We start from the raw sequence: 19,923 nt of genomic DNA, 5'->3' as shown, positions 1-19,923 counted from the left end.
GCCCCGGCCCTGCTCCCTGGCCAAGGTCGCCAGGGACCCGGGACACAGGGTCCCCCAGGGAGGCCGTGTCACCACACGTCCCCACGCTTCCCCAGAACCAGCCCGGCTCTGCCTACCGCCCCCCACCCCAGTAGCTCTCAGCACACACCCTTGGGGCTTAAGGCGTTGGCCCCAGAGCTGACCAGTGGGCGGGCAACCACGGCCCCGAGACCTCGACACGGCCTGCCTTGGCCACCAGCGCGCTTCTCCTGCGGCCCTGTCCTCCATGGAGGACACAGGGCCTGCCCCAGGGCTCCTCGTGGGGCAGCCAAGGCACGTGCGGTGGCCGTCCTCCCTCTGCGGCGGGCCCCTCACCCACAAGGGGTGCTGTCTTGCAGATGCGGGCAGCAGACAGGCCAGCCCCAGGTGTGGATGGGGCCGCAGGGCCGCGGGGCCTCAGCCTCCTGGTGCAGCAGGTGCTGGGCAAGCCCCTGGACAAAGCGCAGCAGCTTTCCAACTGGGACCGGCGGCCGCTGTGCGAGGGGCAGCTGGTCTACGCAGGTGGGCGCCCCCCGCACCCCTGCCCCGCACCCCCGATTGTCCCCACGCTGGAGGCTGAGGCTGACCTTGCCTGTCCCAGCCGCTGATGCCTACTGCCTGCTGGAGGTGTACTGGGCTCTGTGCAGAGAGCCTGCGCGCTTCCACCTGTCGGGGGACCTGGCCAGGAGCCTGAGGCGCGGTGAGAGAGCAGGGCCTGGGGAGCTGCCGCCCCTTCAGAAGGCCTCGACTTCACCCCAGCAGGTAGGCGAAGCCCGCCAGGACTCCTTTATCACAGTTCCTACGGGGAGATCCCTGTCCTTAGAACTGGGACCTTACAGGGTTGGAGACCGGTGTGGGTGTGGGGTGTCGGGGAGAGCCGTCCAGAGGGCTTGTGTCCCGCACGCTGGACCCTCTGCCGGGAAGGAAGGAGAGCAAAGCCGCGGGTTAGCTTCCTAAAGGAGGAGGGGTCTCAACGGTCTCCTGACACCAGGTCTGGCGTGCCCCCTGCCAGGGTCTAGGGCAGCCTCTGGCCGTGTCCCCGTGTGCCCCAGGGACCCAGGCCCTGCTCCAGCGTGCACACGACCACCCCCCCCAGGAGAGGTGTGCCGGCTCCCCTCGGGGCCCAGCTTCTCTGCTGTTTTCTGCACTGAGTACATGTTGCTCAGGACGAGCTGACCTCACGGCCCTTGGGACCCTCGCTCCCCACCGGGTCCAGGGTGGGCCAGACGGGCCACGGCTGCTGAGCGGGGCTGTGTTGCAGGTGCCCGCGGGTGAGGACGCGGCCCCCGAGGTCCCGGCCAGGGCCTTCCGCGTGGTGTGTGACAGCATGCTGCAGGGGCTGGCGCGGAGACTCCGCTGTCTGGGCATCGACGTGCTGGTGCTGGCCACGGGCGAGGACCACCGCAGGGCCGCCGAGGTGAGCAGGCCTCCCGCGTCCGCTGGCAGAGGGGGCGGTGTCTGGGGTGGCCGCAGGACCCCAGCTGCATGGACCCCCGCGCCACTAGGGCAGAGGGCGGGGCCCCCTGGATGCCGGGGTGGAGACATTTATGGCTCCGGCACCTGTGGTCTGCAGGCCTGGAGCCCTTGAGGATCCTTTGGGGGGTGGCCTGACACAGGCAGACTCAGGGTAGTCCTGGCCCCCTCGCTGTCTTTTGGCCCCTGGAAACGCTGTGTGCCCGTGAGGCCCTCCCCTCCTCCGAGAAGCAGGTGCTCACAACACCGCTGGAGGCACGAACCCCCCAGGGCCCTGCAGAAACCCCAGCAGGGCTGTCAGAATGCAGGGGTTAGAACGTGGCTGGTAAGCGTTTTCTACCAGGTTTCCTGAGATGTGATTTGCGCACCGCACGTTTACAGCGTGCACTTGTACGTTCCCAGAGTTGTGCAGCCATCGCCACAGTCGGTCTTAAACCACTTTCTTCACCCGTGAAGTTGTCCCCCGCGCCCCCTCCCCAGCGCCTGGCAGCCTGGCTTCGGTCTCCGGGGAGCCGCCTGTTGCGGACACTGCATGTCAGTGGACTCGCGCACGCGGCCTTTCGGGCCTGGCTTCTTTCACAAGCGTGCTGTTTTCCGGGCTCAGCTATGCTGTAGCGTCTGTCAGCGCTTCACTCCTTTTTACCACCAAATAACGTTCCATCGGGTGGACCGCAGCGGATCCACCCACCCGGCCGCTGACAGACGCTCGGGCTGTTTCCACTCTCGTCTGCTGTGACTCGTGCAGCCGTGAAAGAGCGTAGAGGAGGCCGGGTCACAACGTGGGCTTTTAATATGTGGTTTCTTTTATGAATTTGAACACATTCTTCTGGAAGGGGTCCCCAGGCTCACCAGGTGGGTGGCCGGAGCACAGAGCTGGCCAAGGACCCTGGGACTGCAGAGCTGTGGGGCGTCGTCAGCAGTGGCCCTTCCCTCCACACTCCGCACCGCCAGCCGGGTCCTCCCAGCAGCCCCCACCCCCAGTAATGAGGAAGCTGGGGCCGGAAGAGCAGAGGGGATCTGCCCGGGGCTGCAGGGGGAAGCCGGGAGCCTCCCGTGCCAGCCCCACGTCTGTGCGAGGATGTCCACTCTCCCCAGCCCTGGCCCCTCACAGCCGTCTCTTCCGGTCGCTTGGTCCTGGTGCCCAGGGGAGGAGGATGTGGTCGTGCCTAGGGTGGCTCTGGATGCCGTCCTTGTCGGAAACCCCTCTGTCCCCAACCAGGGTTGTTTCTAGCTTATGGGGGCAAGACTAGGACGGCCAGCCTGGCATCTCGAGGACCGCAGACCAGGCGTCAGTGGTCACGGGACCCAGGGAGGAGGGGCCTTCCCAACTGGCCCCGAGAGTACCCCGGTCTCAGCAGACGGAAGGCAGGGTTTGGCCCCTAGTCTGCACCCGCACTCCCACGTTACCCTCTGAAGTTTTACATGATGCGGCCCAAGGGAGTTGCAGGTGTGATTTACTTGTCAGCTGACCTCAAAGGGGCCGCCCCGGAGGGAGGACCTTGGATTATATGGGTGGAGCTAGTGTCATCACGTGAGCCCTTGACAGCAGAAACGGAAGGCAATCGTCAGACTCAAAGCACAGGAAGGATTCAGTGTGGGCCGCAGGGCGAGGAGACGGACCTCCATCCAGCAGCCCCCGGGACTGGATCCTGTGGCACCGAAGGAGCCTGGAAGTGGGTTCGTCACCAGAGCCGGGCCGCCGGCACCGGAGCACCGGAGCACCGGGGGTCCTGTGCGTGAGCCCCTGGGGCCCGCCCGCTCCCACCCCACAGAGCTGAGTGTGAGTTCATGCTCCAGTGGCTGTGGCCACGTTAGAAAATCAGTGTATCTGGGAGCCAGGGGTGCAGCGCTGCTGTGATGATGCCTCAGACGCGGGAGATGGAGCAGCCGGAGAGGCTGGGGAAGTGCTGGGGTCGCGCCGGCCCAGACGGAGCAGAGGGGGCAGCAGAGCAGGGGGTGGACTGGAGCCGGGGGTTCAGACCTCGGCACCTGGAACATCGCAGCCCGTGGGGCCACGGGCCCAGGGCCCTCCCAAGGGGTGTGAGAGGGGGACCGAGGTGCTTATTCCTGGGGTTGGAGCTGCAGCTCGAGCCCCTGCGTTACAGACGGACTTTACCCACGTCTCCCGTGAGGCTTTTAACTTGTCCCCTCAGCCTTGTGGTCGGAGGTCCCAGGGCCTCGTCCTCAGTGCCCACCCTGCGGGGGTGGGACGGTTTACTGCCACCCGCGAGCGGTGCCGGGGGCAGCATTCTGGGCCGGGGGCGACTGCGCACTTCTCACACCTGTGATGGTCTTGGGTGCGGCCAGAGCCCTGAGGGCATCTTCCGGAGAGGACGCCTCTAGCCGTGGGAGCTGCTGTGTCCCTTTGGCCGTTTACATTTTCTCTTCCATGGATCTTTCCCAATCACGCGTTTCCCGTCCAGACCCCCGGAGTGGATGAACTGGCTGTTCGGTATAGAAGGGCTGTACTGTGGGTTTTGACTCCTATGATGAGCGCTGTTAACACTCAAACATTTTTTAAAGAAAGGCAGCACTGCTGGTGAGGGAAGGGAGGAGGGTCCTGCCACGCGGGGCAGAGGCCCGGGCGCTGTATCCACGCTTGCGGGCAGTAGACCTTTCAAGGATGAGCCGGGGCGCCAGCCAAGCCGCACTGAGGTGCACCCTGGGCCTCCTGCTGCTTGGGCTCAAGTGTGAGAGGACGGAGTCTGCTGAGCGAAGAGCCGTCGGCAAAGAAGAGCTGGGGCGTGATGTCTGGGGAGGTTCTCAGCCCGTCTGGATGGAGGAAGATGCCAGCATTCAGTGGTGGCTTCCCCGGGCGTGGCCTGAGCAAAGCTGGGGGGCACATGGCCAGGCCGGGCAGCCACCCTGGCAGGAGCCAGACTGAGGAGCAAGTGCACGCACGGACAGTGGCGCAGAGTCTGCCCCGACGGAGCCCCCGCCGCCACCTGCGTCCTCGGCTGGCTCCTTGCAGCAGGTCTCTGTGTGCCTCCAGGCGGTCCTGCTGCTCTGGGGACCCCGACGGATAGACGTGGGGAGATAAGCGCGTCCAGAAGAGTCTCCAGGAAGTGATTTCTGAGCGGTTCTGGGGTCTCTGGGTCTGATCTGCTAATCTGGTAGACTTAGGGCACTGAGGACCCGTCTGCAGGGGTAGAGAGGCCACTGGTGGGCCATGCTGTGATGTGGCCAAGCTCCTCGGAACATGGCTGGGGTTCCCCGTGGAGGCCCTGCAGAAGGAGAGCCCAAGGGGCTGGCCAGTGGCCGGGAGGGCCCAGGAGGAAGCCCCTCAGTCCTGGGGCGGCGGTGCTGAGGCAGCTCAGAACCACACTCTGGGCTCCATCCCGTGAGCCGCTGGGTGACAACACACAGGTCACACTCGCGGTCGCTGCTTCACCGTCCATTCTGCCAGTCTCGTCGGCAGGAAGTCACATCTCGCTGCACTTTCGCTCGCCTTCCTCCGAATATCAGTGAAGCTGAGCATCCTTCCACACGCTCGTTCGCTGCTTGTGCCCCTGTCCTGTGGGGTGCCCCGGGCAGAAAGTAGCAGGCCTGACCCTGGGCTGGGAAGGCCCGCTGGCACAGATGGTCCGGCCGGTAAACAGCTGATGGAAAACTTGCCCCGAATGGTGGGAGGGGCTCATTGTGCCCCAGCTGTCCAGACAGTGTGGTCTGCCTAGACGCCTGCTTCCCTTCCGGGTTGCAGAGGGTGCCTGGGTGACTGAACCGCGGCGCACACCACGGGTGCTGAGTCACTAATGCATCTGCCCGGTGACGCGTGTTGCGGTGGCCGGCGCAGGGGGGACTCAGCACAGGCCGACTCCACCAGGCAGGCTCCGGGGCTTGAGTGGTTTCCTCTGTGCTTTGCCCAGGTGCTTTCCGTAAGCTGGTTCTGCTTTCTGTCCTTCCCTGATGGTGTGCTGAGTCCTTCCAGCGAATCCCCGGACCTGGGGATGGTGTGGGGACCCTGCTGCCGCTCCGTCCTCCTCCCTGTGGCCTCAGTTCATCTTGGCATCTGCAGGGGGAGCCCCACCTCGCTCTCCCTCCGCCTCCACCTTCCCGTGGTGGTCTGGAAACAGCCCCTCCGTGGGCTTTGCTTGGATCTCGTTGACACTGTGAGCCAGGGTGGGGACAGTGACGTGTCATCACGTCGAGTCCTCTGTGCGTGAGTGTTGGTCTCGCTCTTCTGCGAGGGTCCCACGCACGTTTTGTAAGCTCTCCACGAAGCCCTGCCACGTCTGTGAGGCTGCACCCCAGGAACCTTCTGCTTTGTTGCCACGACGCGCGGTGCTGCTCGCTTTCCTGCGGATACACAGAACTGCGGTGGACCTTTAGTTCTTAGCTGGCCGAGCGTTGATCTTACATCTGGACACCTTGCAAAAGTCTCCTAAATTCTACTGAATCGACTCAGTTCTTGGGGTTCTCTTTGTGGACATATCTTCTGCAAACAGGTTGGTTTCATTCCTTCCTCTCCAGTCTGTATGGGTCTTCTTTCTTTCCCTTATCCTGTCCCAGTGGTCGAGGCCTCCAAGGTGGGGTTGACTAGGTGGTGGCCGTGGCCGTCTGTCTCAGTTCTGACTTGACAGGGAATGTTTCTCCGTGAACCACGGTGGTTGCCAGGCCCCCACACCAGGCTGGGGAGGCTCCCCGGGTGCCATATCCGCTGCACGTTTCATCATGAAAGAAGCTGAATCCTACCTGATGCTTCCTCTGCAGCCGTTGAGAGCATCCCTGTGACCTGTGCACGTGACGAACCTTTTCAGTCTGGACCCAGCCTAGCCAGCATGTCACGTGGCTGGGTCTGCCTCCAGGACCGTGTCTGACACAGAACTTGTCTTCCTCACCATCTTCTCTTCCACCTCATAAACAAGCTGGGAGTTTTTCCTCCTCTCTGCTTTCTGCTGCTTTGAGTAACATTTAGATTATCCTCTCAAACACTGGCCGACTTCCCGCAAGGCCTCCTCAGCCTGGTGTTTCGGGGGGAGGCGTTTCCAGGAGTCTCTGATTCTTTCTTATTTAATAGTTTTAGGACCGCTTAGTTGTCTGCATCTTCTTGAGCCACGTGGTAGCCGTACCTCTTTCTGGATGTGCCCATTTCGCAGAGTGTTTCACGTACGTGCTGGTGTCCGGCTCCGCTGTGAAAGCTCCGCGGTACCTGCAGGTGGTCAGCTTCATTCTGATTGCTGCTCACTCGTGCTCCCCCTCTTTCCTGATCGCACAGAGGTTTGTCAATTTACTAAGTCTTTTCAAATAACTAGCATTTGGCTTTGTTGATCCTTTCTATTTCATTCTTGTGTTTTTTGTCTCATTAATTTCTCTTCTTATCTTTACAGTTTCCTTCCTTTTGCTTGCTTGGGGTTATTTCCAAGTGGAGTGTTTAGCTCTTTAATTTTCAGCCTTTAAAATTTTATGATGTAAACATTCAAGGCAATAAATTTTTCTTGAAGTCCGTTTTCGCTGCATTCCATCCGTTTTGATACGTAGTATTTTCATTACTTTTTCGTTCTAATAATTTGTGAGCGTCTGTTATAATTGCTTATTTGACTTGAGTTCTTTGAAAGGCTGTTTTTCACTTTCAGAAAGCTTGGGGTTTGGGAGCTTTTTAGTTATCTTTTAAAAATCCATTTCTCACCTATCTGAATTGTAGCCTGTATACTGCTGATTTAGACATCTGTGAAGACTTGCTTCGTAGTCAAGCAGATGATCCTTTTTACAAATGTTCCACGTGGACTTTAAAAGGCCACAGTCTCCTCCAGCCATGTGCATTTCCCTCTCTTGCTCTCACACGCTCAGTAGGTCAAGCTTGCTTAACGTTTGCTCAAGTCCTGCGTATCTTGTTTGGTTGTTTTTCTGCCTGCTTCTATCGAAGACCTCGACAGTGGGTTCACCAAGTTCTCCTTGTAGTCATGTCAGTATCTGCTTAATATGTTTTAAAGTTGTTATTAGGTGCACGTGCATACAACTTTTAGAATTCTTATATCTTCCTGTTGAGTGAAATCTTTTACAATTATGAGGTGAACCTCTTTGGCTCTAGTACTGCTCTTTGCAGTAAAGTCTATTTGAACTAATGTTAATACCATTTCTCCAGCATTCTTTGGTTAGTATTTGTATATCCTTTTCTCACCCTTTCGCTTTCAACCTTTCTTTGCTCTTATTAGGTGTATTACTGTACTTACAAACTGCTTCTAGATGGACTTTTAAAAATCGAGTCTGACAGTCTTTGCTTTTCAACCAATTTAATCCAAACCAAGTTTAATCCATTTACATTTATTGTAATTACTGATATAATTTGTGTTTAGTTGTACTATATAACTTGTGCTTTCTATTTCTCCTACTTCTTCTGATCTTTTTTCCCTTTATTTCTTATATTTTTTTGTCTTTTTCATCCTTGTTTCTATTTTTTTCCTCTATTAGTTTGAAAGTTATAAATTCTATTTCTGTTCTTTTAGTGATTGGCCTAGAAATTTTAACATTTATTTGTGAGTTGACAATGTCTAAAGTTAAAGTTAATTCAGGGATTTTAGGTCAATTTAGCTTTCTTGCCTGCTTTCCGTTTTACCTGCTATTATTTTCCAGTATTTTTAACACATTGTGGTTTTTCTTAGTTCTAAAAATTAGATATCATTAAATCCGTTTTATGTATTCTGTCCCTTTCCGAGTTTATGATGTATGGACATGCACATGCACTCCAAGAAAAAGCAGGCTCTTTTTCACTAAAAGAACTTCCTTTGCTATGACCTTTCATTGGGGCCATTTTTCCCTGAAAACTCTGTTTCCTCTGTCTTCTGAAAAAGAATGTTGCAGGGTTTATAGCTATAGCTTGACAGAACTCCGATAAGAGTCCACTGTCTCTTGCACCTGTCATTGCTGTTGGGACGTCTGCCTTCCGTTCTTGTCGCTCCTGGTTTTACTCTCGGCTGCCCTTTTGTTTGGGTCTTTCCTCATATTTACTTCAGTTGTGTGTGTGTGTTTTTAATTTTGCTTTTTTATTAATCACATAGATATATATTTGTTACCACTACAAAGTAACCACTTGCTTATTGCTTTTTTTTAATTGTGGTAAAACATACATAACATAAAATTGATCATTTTACCCGTATTTAAGTGCACAATTCAGTGGCGTGAAGCGCATTCACGATGTGTGCAGCCGTCACCACTGTCTATATCCAGAGCTTTTTCATCGTCTCAAACAAAAACTCTATATGCATTAAGCAATCAGTCTCCTCTTCCCCCTCCCACAGCCCCTGGTAACTACTGTTTCACTTTCTGTCTCTGTGAATTTGACTCCTCTAGGGACCTCATGTAAGTGGAATCACGTAATGTTTGTCCTTTTGTGTCTGGCTTATTTCAGTGAGCATAATGTCCTCAAAGTCCATCCATGCTGTAGCACATGTCAGCATGTGCTTCCTTTTTGACGCTGAATAAATTCCATTGTACATTGTGTGTGTGCGTGTGTGTGTGTGTGTATTTGTTTTTGTCATCTGATGGTGGACACTTGGGTTGTTTCCACCTTTTTGGCTATTGTGAATAGTGCTACTACTATGTACCTTGATGTACAAGCATCTGTTCAGGTTTCTGCTTTCAGTGCTTTTGGATCTATACCCAGAAGTGGAATTGCTGGATCATATGGTAATTCTGTGTTTAAGTTTTTGAGAAACTGCAACACTGTTTCACACAGCAGCCACGCCATTTTGCATTCCCACTGGCATCTCATGAGGGCTCCCAATCGCTGTACATCCTCATCAACACTTATTTTCCTTTATAAAAATAAAATAAAAGCAATCCTGATGGGTGTGAAGTGGTGTCTCCTTGTGGTTTGACTCGCGTTTCCCGGATGACATGATGTTGAGCATCTTTACATGTGCATATTGGCCATTTGTGTGTCTTTGGAGAAACGTCTTTTCAGGTCCCTTCCTTGCCCTTTTTTTTTTTTTTTTTTTTTTTGCGGTACGCGGGCCTCTCACTGTCGTGGCCTCTCCCGTTGCGGAGCACAGACTCCGGACGCGCAGGCTCAGCGGCCGTGGCTCACGGGCCCAGCCGCTCCGCGGCATGTGGGATCCTCCCGGACCGGGGCACGAACCCGCGTCCCCCGCATCGGCAGGCGGACTCTCTACCACTGCGCCACCAGGGAAGCCCACCCATCTGTTTTATGTTACAATTCACACACAGATATTTCAGAATAACAATGTTGATATTATCATCACCAACAATAGTATTACTGCCAGGTATTTTTCATTTTGGGTCTGTAGCCCTAGAGATACATGGTCGATTCACTGTGGCTTCGTGTCATCTGGAATGTTTCTGTCTTTGTAGTTCACTTGTTTCATCTTTGGGTTTTTAGAAATTGCTTTTTAAATTTAATTTTGTTTGCAATTCTGTGAAGCGTCTGCACGATTCTGAGACCAAAGCTATAACAGGAGGGGATGCCCCGCCTCAGCCTGCGGGAATCTGGTGGCCACTCAGGTGCCAGGCGGAGACAGGTCTGGGGCATGGGGTGGGGGGCGGGGGCTGGCGAAAGGGGGGCAAAAGAAGCCCCAGCCCCAGGAGCTGGCCTGACACCCTCACCTGCCAGTTTTTCCTCCCGCCCAGGTTGCCAGGCAGGAGGGGAGGGTCATCCTGACCTCAGGGCTGCCGTACCACAAGGTGAGGACCCCACAGATGACTCACATCTGAGCCTCGACTTCCTGAGCCGCCCACACCTCAGGGTCTGCTTGTCGTGGGGCCAAGGGGAGGGGGGCTGAGCGGAGGCTCTCGGCCTGGAGCTGGGAAGGCGGGGCCTGGGTGGGCTCTGGGTTCTGGCCCACCGCTCGACGGCTGCATGTGTCCACAGCTCCGGGCCCAGGTTGGGGCTGGGCGCTGCCTCTCGGTGGACTGCTCCCTCAAGGCCCGGCAGCAAGCCACAGCCGTGATCAGGCATTTCAACGTGCGTGTCACCCACTCGGACATCTTCAGCCGCTGCCAGGTGGGTGCTGCGTGCCCCTTGCTGGCCCTGGGCCGGTGTGGAAGCCCCAGGCTCTGACAGGTGAGGCCCGCGAGGCCCTGGCGGTGGCGGGATGGCCTTGGTGTTTCTGCCCATGTGAGCAGTCGCCACTGCCTGGTCTGTGCGTTTTCTCCTCTCCGCCACCCCCAGACGCCCATGCCCAAGGCACGGGGGAGCTTGGCGGGGGTGGGGTGGGGGAGGGGCGGTCACTGTAGCCTGTGGCCAAGAGGTGGCAGAGCGTCGGGGCCCGCATGGCCAAGGTGGGCAGCTGAGAGTGAAAGGGCAGCTCAGGGCGAGTGTCCAAGCTCAGGGTTGGGAATGTCCTCCTGGCCCAGGGCTGGCCTCCCACTGGGCTTCTGGAGGGAATACAGGGAACCCACCAAAGTGCATCTGTCTGGGGCGGATCCCATTTTCCGAGGGCAAGGTCCAGAGCCATGGATTGCTGCTGGGTCCACCCTGACGGCTAGAAAGGTCTGGCTGAGGAAATCCCCAGGTCGGGGCAGCCGTACCCAAGGTTAAGATCCGTGAGGAGTCTGGGGACTGGGCGCCAGGGAGGGGGCACCCCTCCCCTCCCCTGCTGGCCTGGGTGCCCTGTCGTGAGCTGTGCAGCTGAGGGGAGGCAATGCGGCCTTTGGGCCCGGCCCTGCCGGGCTGGGGTATGGCTGCCCTCGGCGTTGGGGTCTGCACGGGTGTGGCAGGCAGGGAGGGCCGGGGCCGGTCCCCGTGCAGGGTGCTGGCTCTTCCCAGAATGTTCTGGAGTTCAGGCCATGACGATGTTGCATTGGGAGCGGCTCCCGAAGCCCAGCTGTTCGGTGGCAGCTCAGCCTGGCTTCCCCCATCCGGGTACACGTGGAGGCCGGCGGGGCCCCGCACTTCTGCACGGTCCCCCAGGCCGGCGCCCAGCAGGTGGGAGGGAGGGAGGAGGGAGGGAAGCCCCTGTTTTCAGGTCCTTGGACCCCCACCGCCTGGCCTGGGGTGCAGTCTGTGCAGAAGCTGGGCCCCTGCCCTGCCAGGACGGACGGTGGCCAAGCCGGGCGGCGGGAAGTGCCTTCCCTTGGGCTGGAGCTCGGGAGGACGGGACCGGGTCCCTGCTCAAGGCTGCAAGTGTTGTAAAGACCCCAGGACGTCAGGCGAGGCCTGCGGGGGGGCATTTTCCTGAGCTTTTCAGAGCCTCTGCTGGTGTCTTCTTGAGAAAACGGAAATTGGGTAGCCAGGAGGAAAACGCCACTCGCGCCGCAGGCCACTGGCTGGGGGGTGCCTGAGCCTTCGGACCTGCGAGGGCCAGGCGCAGAGGGTGGCCGCTGCCCTTCGCGGGAAGAGCACCCAGGGCCCCGCTGCCCTCACCCCACGTGTGCCCTGCCTCTTGGCCCCGCCGCTGCCCTGCCCCGGCGTGGGCCCCGTAGGGGGGCGTGGAGCTGGTGCAAAGGCAAGGGACAGAGCCGCACTCTGGCGGGGCCAGCCAGTGCCCCCGGGAGACAGGAGACAGTCCCGAGGGGGCAGCGGGGCCCAGGGAGGCCGCAGCAGGTGGGACAGATTTGCAGCATTCTAACCGCAGGGCGGGGAGGCAGGAGACCTGGAGCAGGTGGTGCACCTGCCCATGTAAGGTGGGGGGGGGGGGCGGGGGGCGCGCAAAGGCGAGGCACAGAAGATCCAGGATACGATTCACGGGCGCGGCTGGATCCTAGGTTTTAGGCTGAGCCCCTGGCCGGCGGCCCGGCAGGTGCTGGGTCTGGGCTCTCGGGAATCTGGTCTGGAGGGCGCGCCGGGGTACACCAAGCTCTTGGGGCGGGGGGAAGGGGCTTACTGCCCAGCTGGGGCCCTGCCCAGCTCTGTCCTTCTGTGGTAGATGTGCACACATTACACACGTGCCCAGCTGGTGAAGAGGACAGAGACAGGGTCCACGGCTCAGGGCCCAGAAGCAGAAGGTGGCCACACCAGTGGCCACACGGGGCTGCCGGGAGTGGGGCGGGGCGCCAGGCAGAGACCTGTGTGTGCGGCCACACGGGTGGCAGGTGGGAGCCCGGGTGTGAGGCTGGGCAGCAGCGCCCAGTGGGCCTTAGTCGGGAAGGGGGTCCCAGGGCCGGGGAGCCTCTGAGGTCCGTGGCTGTCCGGCAGCCTCCAGCGGGGCTCAGCTCCAGAGCGAGGCAGGTTGGGTGTGCCCCAGGGCAGGACCCTCCCTGGGTGGCAGACAGCTGTTTGGGGACATCTACATCTGTGCACAAGGACCCCAAAAGGCCGGCATGGCAGGGCCAGGCGGGCAGAGAAGGGGGTCCCTGAGAAGCTCGGATTTCTGCATTTGAGCCCAGCCTCGCTCACCACAGAAGCATCCGGGGCAGGGTGGGAGGACCCAGCTGGCTCTGGGTTAGTGGACTGGTTCCCACCGTGGTCTTCAGGCCGTGGAGCTGGTCACGATGAGCAGAGGAGTCTCACTGCCGACTTGCAGCAGTGTCTGCACCCGGGCTGGGCACCTCGGGCCATGCTCCCCCCCGCCTGCCCCCAGAGCCCCTCGGCCACGGTACTCGCGGCCTCCCCTCAGGAGCTCAGCCTGAGCAGCGGCCGGGAACGGCTGCCCGCCCAGCGCCAGAGCGATGCTGTCCTCGGGGCCGGCCCAGGGGAACCAGTGGCCCTCTCGCAGGTGGACCCCAAGAAGCCCAGAAAAGGGGCTGCACAGATGCCCCGAGGTGATGGCCTGAGGCCCAGTGACCAGGAGCTCCTTGCGGCTGCAGACCCTGCTCTGCACTCAGAGGCCACGGTCAGGGCCAGGGTGGCTCCTACGCTCATCTGGACATCAAAGGGCACTGGCCGCCGGCCAGCAGGGAGCAGCACGCTTAGGACTGACCCAGAGAGCGCCTCCGTGCTGTGCTCAGCCGGCAGGGTCCCGTCCTGCGCCCCCGAGGGCCCGAGCACCCTGGACGCTGGCTCAGAGCCTCTGCTGCCCCTGCCCAGGCCAGAGCTGGTCGCCTCCCTGGAGAGCTCCCGCCGCCAGGCTGAGTTTCCATTTTCTTTTCCTTCCTTCTGCTATTTTGGTGCTGTTCCCAGAGGGAAAACCCACTTGACACACGAAGCGTTCCCAGAGCCTGCCCGGCCACTCTCGGGGCTGCTCGTCGGGGTGCGAGGCCAGGGCAAGTGAGGCTGGAGGGACTGTGTGCCCGGCCACGTGGGGGAGGCCCCTGTCACAGGGAGGTGGCCCGCCCGCCCACCCCGGGGCCCAGTGGGCTAGGGGCAGTGGGTCTCTCGTAGAGGGCAGGGTCCTGGCCCACGAAGTTGGCGACTTGGGCCTGGGACTGTCCATCGGGAACGTCCGCCAAGAGGACATTCCCAGTGCTGTCCACCATGGGAAAGGATCTTATCAAAGAAATTTGAGTTTAAAAAAACCCTAAGCAGGAGCCCAGGCGTGGCCGGGCATAACGTCTATTTTTCTGTTCCTCCGGCCCCCTCTGCTGTGGTGCGGATTGGGCCGTGGCCCCAGTGACGTCAGCCCTTAGAAGTGGGCCCCAGGAGGGGAGAGGCCACTGCAGGATGACAGTCACCCCACCTCAGGGAGCTCTCAGCAGAGCCAGCTCAGGGGTCTCCAGGAAGGGGAGGGTGATGGGCGGGGAGCCTGCAGTTACGGGAGGCTGGGCCTCGGGGACAGGCTCACAGACCCCCCCCCGGGAGACCCCAGGTCTGGGCAGGGGCCCTGAGAGGGTGGAGGAGGCCGCCCAGGCTGATCTCTGGCACGGGAACGGGTGTGGGCAGAGGGCTCTTGGGGCCTGGGCATGCGAGGGGAACCCCGGGCCAGTGGCCCCCCCAGCGCACACACCCACAACTTGGGGGCCTGCAGTGGTGGGGGCCCCGGAGCCCTCCCAGACCCAGGGGCCAGCCGGGGCGCCCATGCCCAGCCTGTCCCCGAGCACGGAGACCCTCCCTATACCCTGATGGCCAACTGCAGATGCAGGAACAGACAGGAAGAGGCACAGCGGCCACTGACCCCGCCCCTCCCCGGCCTTTGTGCTACGTGGCCCCCAGCCCCGTTCCCACACTCGGTGCCCCCAGGGTCACACAGGCACAGAGGCTGCAGAAGGAGCGGCCCCTACCCTGCACAGGCAGAGACCCCGGGCGGCTGGCTCCTGTCACAGGCCTCGGGGGTGGCGGGAGCTACCAGACAGGTTTCATCAGGGGTTGGGGCCCAGCACGCCCCAAGACTCAGGATGCCAGCCGGGTGTTGGCCCCGTCGGCAAGCTCAGCGTAGCCCCCCGGAGGTGACAGCAGGGTGGGCCCAGCTGATGGCCCCAGGAGGCCCTCCCCCCAGCCTGCAGGGCCTTCCTCTCGGTCCCACCCCTCCCCTCTGGGTCTCGTCCAGAGCCCAGCCTTGGTTCCCACCAGATGGCTCTTGGGGGAACTGAGGACCTGGATCGCACGGGCCTGGGGACCCCTGCTCCCGGTGGCCCACTTCTTTAGGAAGGATCCTGGGCTGGCGTGAACTGAGGACCTGGATCGCACGGACGCAGGGCTGCCTGGTCACCAGCCGTCTGGTAGTCTGCCACCATGCCTGCCCCACGTGGGACTCTCATCCCCCCGCAGGGCTACCAGGGGCCCCCATGCGGTCCGAGATGTGTGCTGAGGCCCTGGGAACAGCCTGGGCCAGGGGACCTGCTGGTCAGCGCCCGGGGAGGTCGGGTGTGCGAGTCCCCAGCCCAGCTCCCGCCAGGCGCCCATCCAGGCACCCGGCTCCTTGCTCCTTTTGTGTCTGTCTGCGGGGAAGGTGCCCCGGGGCCCGGCGGTCAGGGCCACTCCCCTCTGGACCCTGGTCCTCACCGTGTGCTTCTAAGAGGTGCTCCCATGTGCAGTCTGGGGCCCCCCCCAGGATGTACCTCCTGGATGTTGACGGATGTTCACTTTTTAAAAGGGCCGAGATGCTTCAAGTCAGAACGCAGAGGACGCAGACTCGCCTGACAGAGGACAGGCGTGTAGCCCAGACAGGTCACAGTGCAGGGTGGGACGGCGGGCACACTGGTGCACAGACACACAGGATGGAGGGACGAGTCCACAGCCACGGCCAAGACGCTGGCCCCAAGACAGGCTGGTGTGACATGGCCTCAGGGGGAGCTAGTGCAGGCCAGAGAGGACAGGCCTCTTGGAGCTGGAGGGAGGGGCAGAGACCATGTGGGCACCCTCGGCTCTGTGCTCTCAGGCCCAAGGTCAGTAAGACACCTTGGGCCGCAAGAGGACACCCAAAACACAAAGTCTGGGGTCTCCCATCCTGCTGCTCTGTGCCCTCGTGGCCCACGTCAGTGCCACTCTCTGAGCCCCAGCCACGGAGCCAGCAGGAGCCACTGGCCAGAGGTGTCAGTCCAGCTCTAAACCCGCCGCTCAGTGGGCTCGAAAGAAAGGGGAGGGAGGGCGGGGCGCAGATGACCTGCCTTCTGAGCGAGGGGCAGGCGATGCCCGCCAGGCCCGTGGGGTGGGTGGGGGAGGGCACCCATCTCAGTCCGAGGGTCCTGCGGCCGGGGCTGGGGCTGGCGGAAGGGCAGAAGGCGCACCCTCCCCAGGTGTCTGACATCGCAGCCCACGAGCTGAATCACATGAAATGCGGGCTTCAGGGTCCGCAGGTAAGGTTTTGTTGGCAGCAGCCCCGCCTGTGCGTTCGTTCACACGCTGCCCACAGCTGCTTTCGCGGAAACCAAGCAGCCCTTCCAGGAAAGCCCCCGCCCCCCACCCCGCTGCTGGGGTCGGTGGCAGGGATGACCGGGCCCAGGGGCCAGGCTGGCATCCAGCAGGGAAGGTGGTCTCTTCTTCCTTTCGAGTACTGCCAGCTCCAAAGACAGGGGGCCTGGCCCAGGCTAGCGGGCCTAGCTTCTGCAGACCCTCTGTCCCCTGGGCCCCGGATGCAGCAGGCAAGACAGGCTCGCCAGCCTTGGGGTCGGGGGCCGGAGGCAGCCAGCCCCTCAGGGCTGCAGATGGACGAGGCCCCAGGGAGCTGTGGGTTGGGTCGGGGAGGGTCCTCAGGGTGACAGAGTAGGGCCTGCCGGGCAGTGGCTACTCCATCTGTGTCCGCACAGAGCAGGGGCCTCTGGGTCGATGGGCAGTGCAGTGGGTGCCCTGTGGGTGGGCGAGCCCACCTGCCCCTCCCCATCCACACGGGTCAGACCGGCTGGGGTGTGGGCGCACCCCCTTCCCAGCCCCTCCCAGGCAGCCCCACTCTCCGCCCACCCGCCACCCTGAGCGGGGCCACTGTGGGTGGAGCTTTGCTGAGAGCCCATCATCGGGTACATCTGGGACCAGCACAGACCCTGAAGGTCTCCACAGGGATACGGGGTCTCCACAGGGGAGCAGCATGGCAGGTGGATACCTGGGCAGGTGGGGGTCTAGGTGTGCCCCCAGCCAGCCAGGGGTAGGGCAGGGCCTCGGGAGAAGGAACGGTGCTCTCCTCCTTGGAGCTGGGGGAGTGGCGGGGGAGAGTGCAGTGAGGGGGGGCCCCCGGGAAGTGGGGGGCTGAGCTGGGTAGGGACTGCTTCTTCCTCCCCCCATCTCGTCAGACGCACTGCACCAGGCGCAGGTGGCAGTAGAAGAGGGGGCCCTCTCCTGCTTGGCCTGACTCAGTGGCCCTGGAAGGTGCAGGAAGGGGGAAGGGCCGGGGGACGCCTGCCCTTGGGCTCAGCCCCACGCCCACCCCTCCACACTGCCAGCGCCCTGACTCGTTCCAGCCTGCTGTCCACACCGGTCCCTCCTGACCGCACTGGACCCCACATCACACCCCAGCTCCTGCAGCACCTGAGCACCCACTCTCTCCACCAGGCCTGCCAAGCCCCAGTTTATATGTCACCTCCTCCAGGAAGCTCTCCAGGCCCCCAGCCCAATCCTGGGAATACCACCACCCTTTGGAGCCCCCCTCTCCTTGGGCTGAGAGCACGGGGGCAGGACTGTCCCCTGGCCCCCTGTGCAGGCCTGATGTGAGTGGGTGACAGACTCCAGGCTGCAGGGCTGCCACCTGCTGTCTGAGGGCCCAGCTCCACTTGTCGGTGGGAGGAGGACAACCAGGGCTGCCCCCAACCCGTACCGCATCGGCCCCTCCCCGACTTCCCCAGCCTGCCACCCCTCTCTCCGCCGGCTGGCGCCCGCCCCCTCCCACACGGCCCTGGGCAGCCGAGGTCCTCCGCCCCCGCCCCCGCCCCCGCCGGCGCGGGAAGGCTGGCGGGCGGGCGGCCGTTTGCTTTTGAATCTGGGCCGGGCGCCCTGAGTGGCCCTTTCAAAGGCCGGCGGGGGCGGGGGCCGTTCCCAGGCGCGCCCCGCCCTCCGCGCCGCCCCTCCTCCCGCTTTCCCACGCGCCCGCCGCCGGCGGTTCTCACGGCCCGCGCCCCTCCCCCGTCTGGGAACGGCTCGCGCCTGCCGCGCTGGGGGTGCCCGGGAGCCCCGGGAAGGGGGCGCCTCCCGGGCTCATCGGGGACGGTGGAGGGGTATGGCCACCTGGGGGGGGCTTCGGGACCACTGGGAGGGGGCTGTGTGCCGCCTGGGGGTGTGCTCGAGGGAGGGGTGCTATGTGCTCGCAGTGGGGTGCTCAGGGGCCACAGGGGAGGTGTACGTGCCGCCTAGGAGGGTGCTGGGGCTGTGGCGGTGTGGACGGTGGGGGGAGGGGGAAAACCAGCTAGTGGGGATAACTGGGGGCCACGGAGTGGGGGTGTGTGCTGCCCAGCGTCTTGCCAGGGATGGGCGTCAAGGGGGATGTGCTGCCTAGGGGGAGGTGCTGAGGGGCCAAAGGGGATGGGGAGCCACCCCAGGGCCTGGGTCCAGAGGGCATCCTCTGGCCCAGATTCTGTTTGATGTAACCCAGGGCACGTGGCTACCCACCCACCCTCACCTCACAGAGAGAGCTAGGGGGTCCTGGCCATGCCTGCCTGGGGACAGTGTGCACTGCTCCTCGTTGGGGTCTCCCTGCCGTGGGAGCACGTCCGGGGCCTCCCGTGCAGCTCTCTCACTTTCTCTGTTCCTTCTATGAGCCTGGGAGAGCTGGGTGCCGGACTTGGGAAATGCAAGGACAGACCCTGATAAGCGCGAACTTCAGAGCAGAATCCCATGTTTCATCTGAAATTCACATAGTGGTCGGCGTTCTCCCTGGCCCCCCTGGAGGGGGGGGGCTGTGACTGTCTTGTGTCAGATTCCAGGATGCGACGAGAAGGGGGGGACTTGGCCACCTGTCCAGGCCCAGTGGCTCACACCCCTCTGTCTGCCTCAGTGGACACTGGCCCGACCCATCCAAGTGAGCTGGACGTGGGGTCTCATTCTGACTGGCTTTAGATGGCCTAAGCTGGGCTGTCAGTCCGGCTGTCGCCATGCAGCGGGGTCTGCACGTCCAGGTCCTAAGTGGGCCCTGGGCCGGGGCTGGCACAGTTGGAAGGAGAAGGGGGTGAAGGCTTGAGAGGACCAAGGTACACAGGGCGGGGGTGACCAATTCCCGGGCCATAGGCCTGCCGGCCCCAGAGAGCCTGAGGGAGGAGCTCAGACCCTCCTGTGAGTCCCTAACCGGGGTGGCCCTAACCGGGCAGTGCCCCTCAGTCAGGCCTTGTGTCGTCCAGACTGTGTCCTGGACACCATGCTTATCTTTCTGCCCGGGGCACGTGGCTTTCCTCCCATTGTCCCAGATGCCACTGTCCCCTCCCCATCTGCTGGGAAAGGCGGACTCTCCCGGTCAGGACTCCTCCCACCCCAGGAACACACCTCCGGACCTCCACCCCCACCCCCACCGCCGTGCGGGGCACTGCAGGCTGCTGGGCTGGGCGAGCACTCAAAGGCACATCCACTCACGCAGGCCCCTTGTCCTCACGTGACATGCCGGGTCACACAGGCTCCGTGTTCACATGCCTGACTCACGCCCACACGTGGACACACTCAGCTGCTCCAAAGCTGGTGCCCTTGCACCCCGAGGACCTGGGTGCTTCTGAGACACACGCCTGCGGAGTGCCAGTGCACACGCGTGTGCCCAGACCTGGCACTGTCAGGGTCTGTCACAGACCGCAGGCCCCGGCACCCGTGGCCCCTGACCCCCCAGGGTGCCGACAGCGCCAGAGGCCCATCCCCCGCTCTGTCTGCGGAGACATTGTCCCGGCCCCACAAAGGGGATGGACCGTGGCCTGGTGGGGGAGGGGCCGGGCCTGTGGGAACTGACCTTCCTGGGCCTGGGGGCAGGGCGGGTACACAGCGGGGCCCCTGCAGGGCTGCCATCCTAGGTCTCCAGCAGTGGGGATAGAGGGCCGCAAGCCTGCTTCACAGGTCAGAAAAGCACTGGCTGGGATTTTAAACCTTCCCAGGCAGGCCCCATCTCAACCACACACCTCCCCGGGGCCCTGGGGCCTGGTCCTGCTGCCCCAGCTTGTGCCCCTGGCTGGCAGGTGGGGGGTTGAACCCTGCAAGTGCCTGGGGTCTCGGCTGTGGTGGGAGGGGCCCCAGTTCTCCCAGACCCCGACCCAGTGCCAGGGCCAGCA

At 61.7% G+C, this 19,923-nt stretch overlaps 1 protein-coding gene across 5 annotated transcripts in view; it reads left to right on the top strand.

The window, feature by feature from the left end:
• The window catches only part of EXD3 (exonuclease 3'-5' domain containing 3), a 77,342-nt gene that overhangs the window by 49,689 nt on the left and 7,730 nt on the right, over positions 1-19,923 (top strand). For 4 of the 5 annotated variants that reach the window (XR_013829176.1, XM_079927434.1, XM_079927433.1 and 1 more), the window contains 5 exons: positions 378-540; positions 620-780; positions 1,280-1,435; positions 10,075-10,128; positions 10,316-10,447. Coding sequence is in view for 4 of the 5 variants with exons in the window: in XM_079927434.1 (XP_079783560.1) it covers positions 378-540; positions 620-780; positions 1,280-1,435; positions 10,075-10,128; positions 10,316-10,447 (666 nt within the window). In the remaining variant the exon portion in view is untranslated. Of the gene's footprint in view, positions 1-377; positions 541-619; positions 781-1,279; positions 1,436-1,872; positions 2,246-10,074; positions 10,129-10,315; positions 10,448-19,923 lie in introns of those variants that run through there. The other variant, XM_079927436.1, reaches the window with a different exon arrangement.

Source organism: Stenella coeruleoalba, assembly GCF_951394435.1.
Source record: "Stenella coeruleoalba genome assembly, chromosome: 7".
NCBI classification, from domain to species: Eukaryota; Metazoa; Chordata; class Mammalia; order Artiodactyla; family Delphinidae; genus Stenella; species Stenella coeruleoalba.
This window is presented reverse-complemented; position numbering and strand designations above follow the sequence as displayed.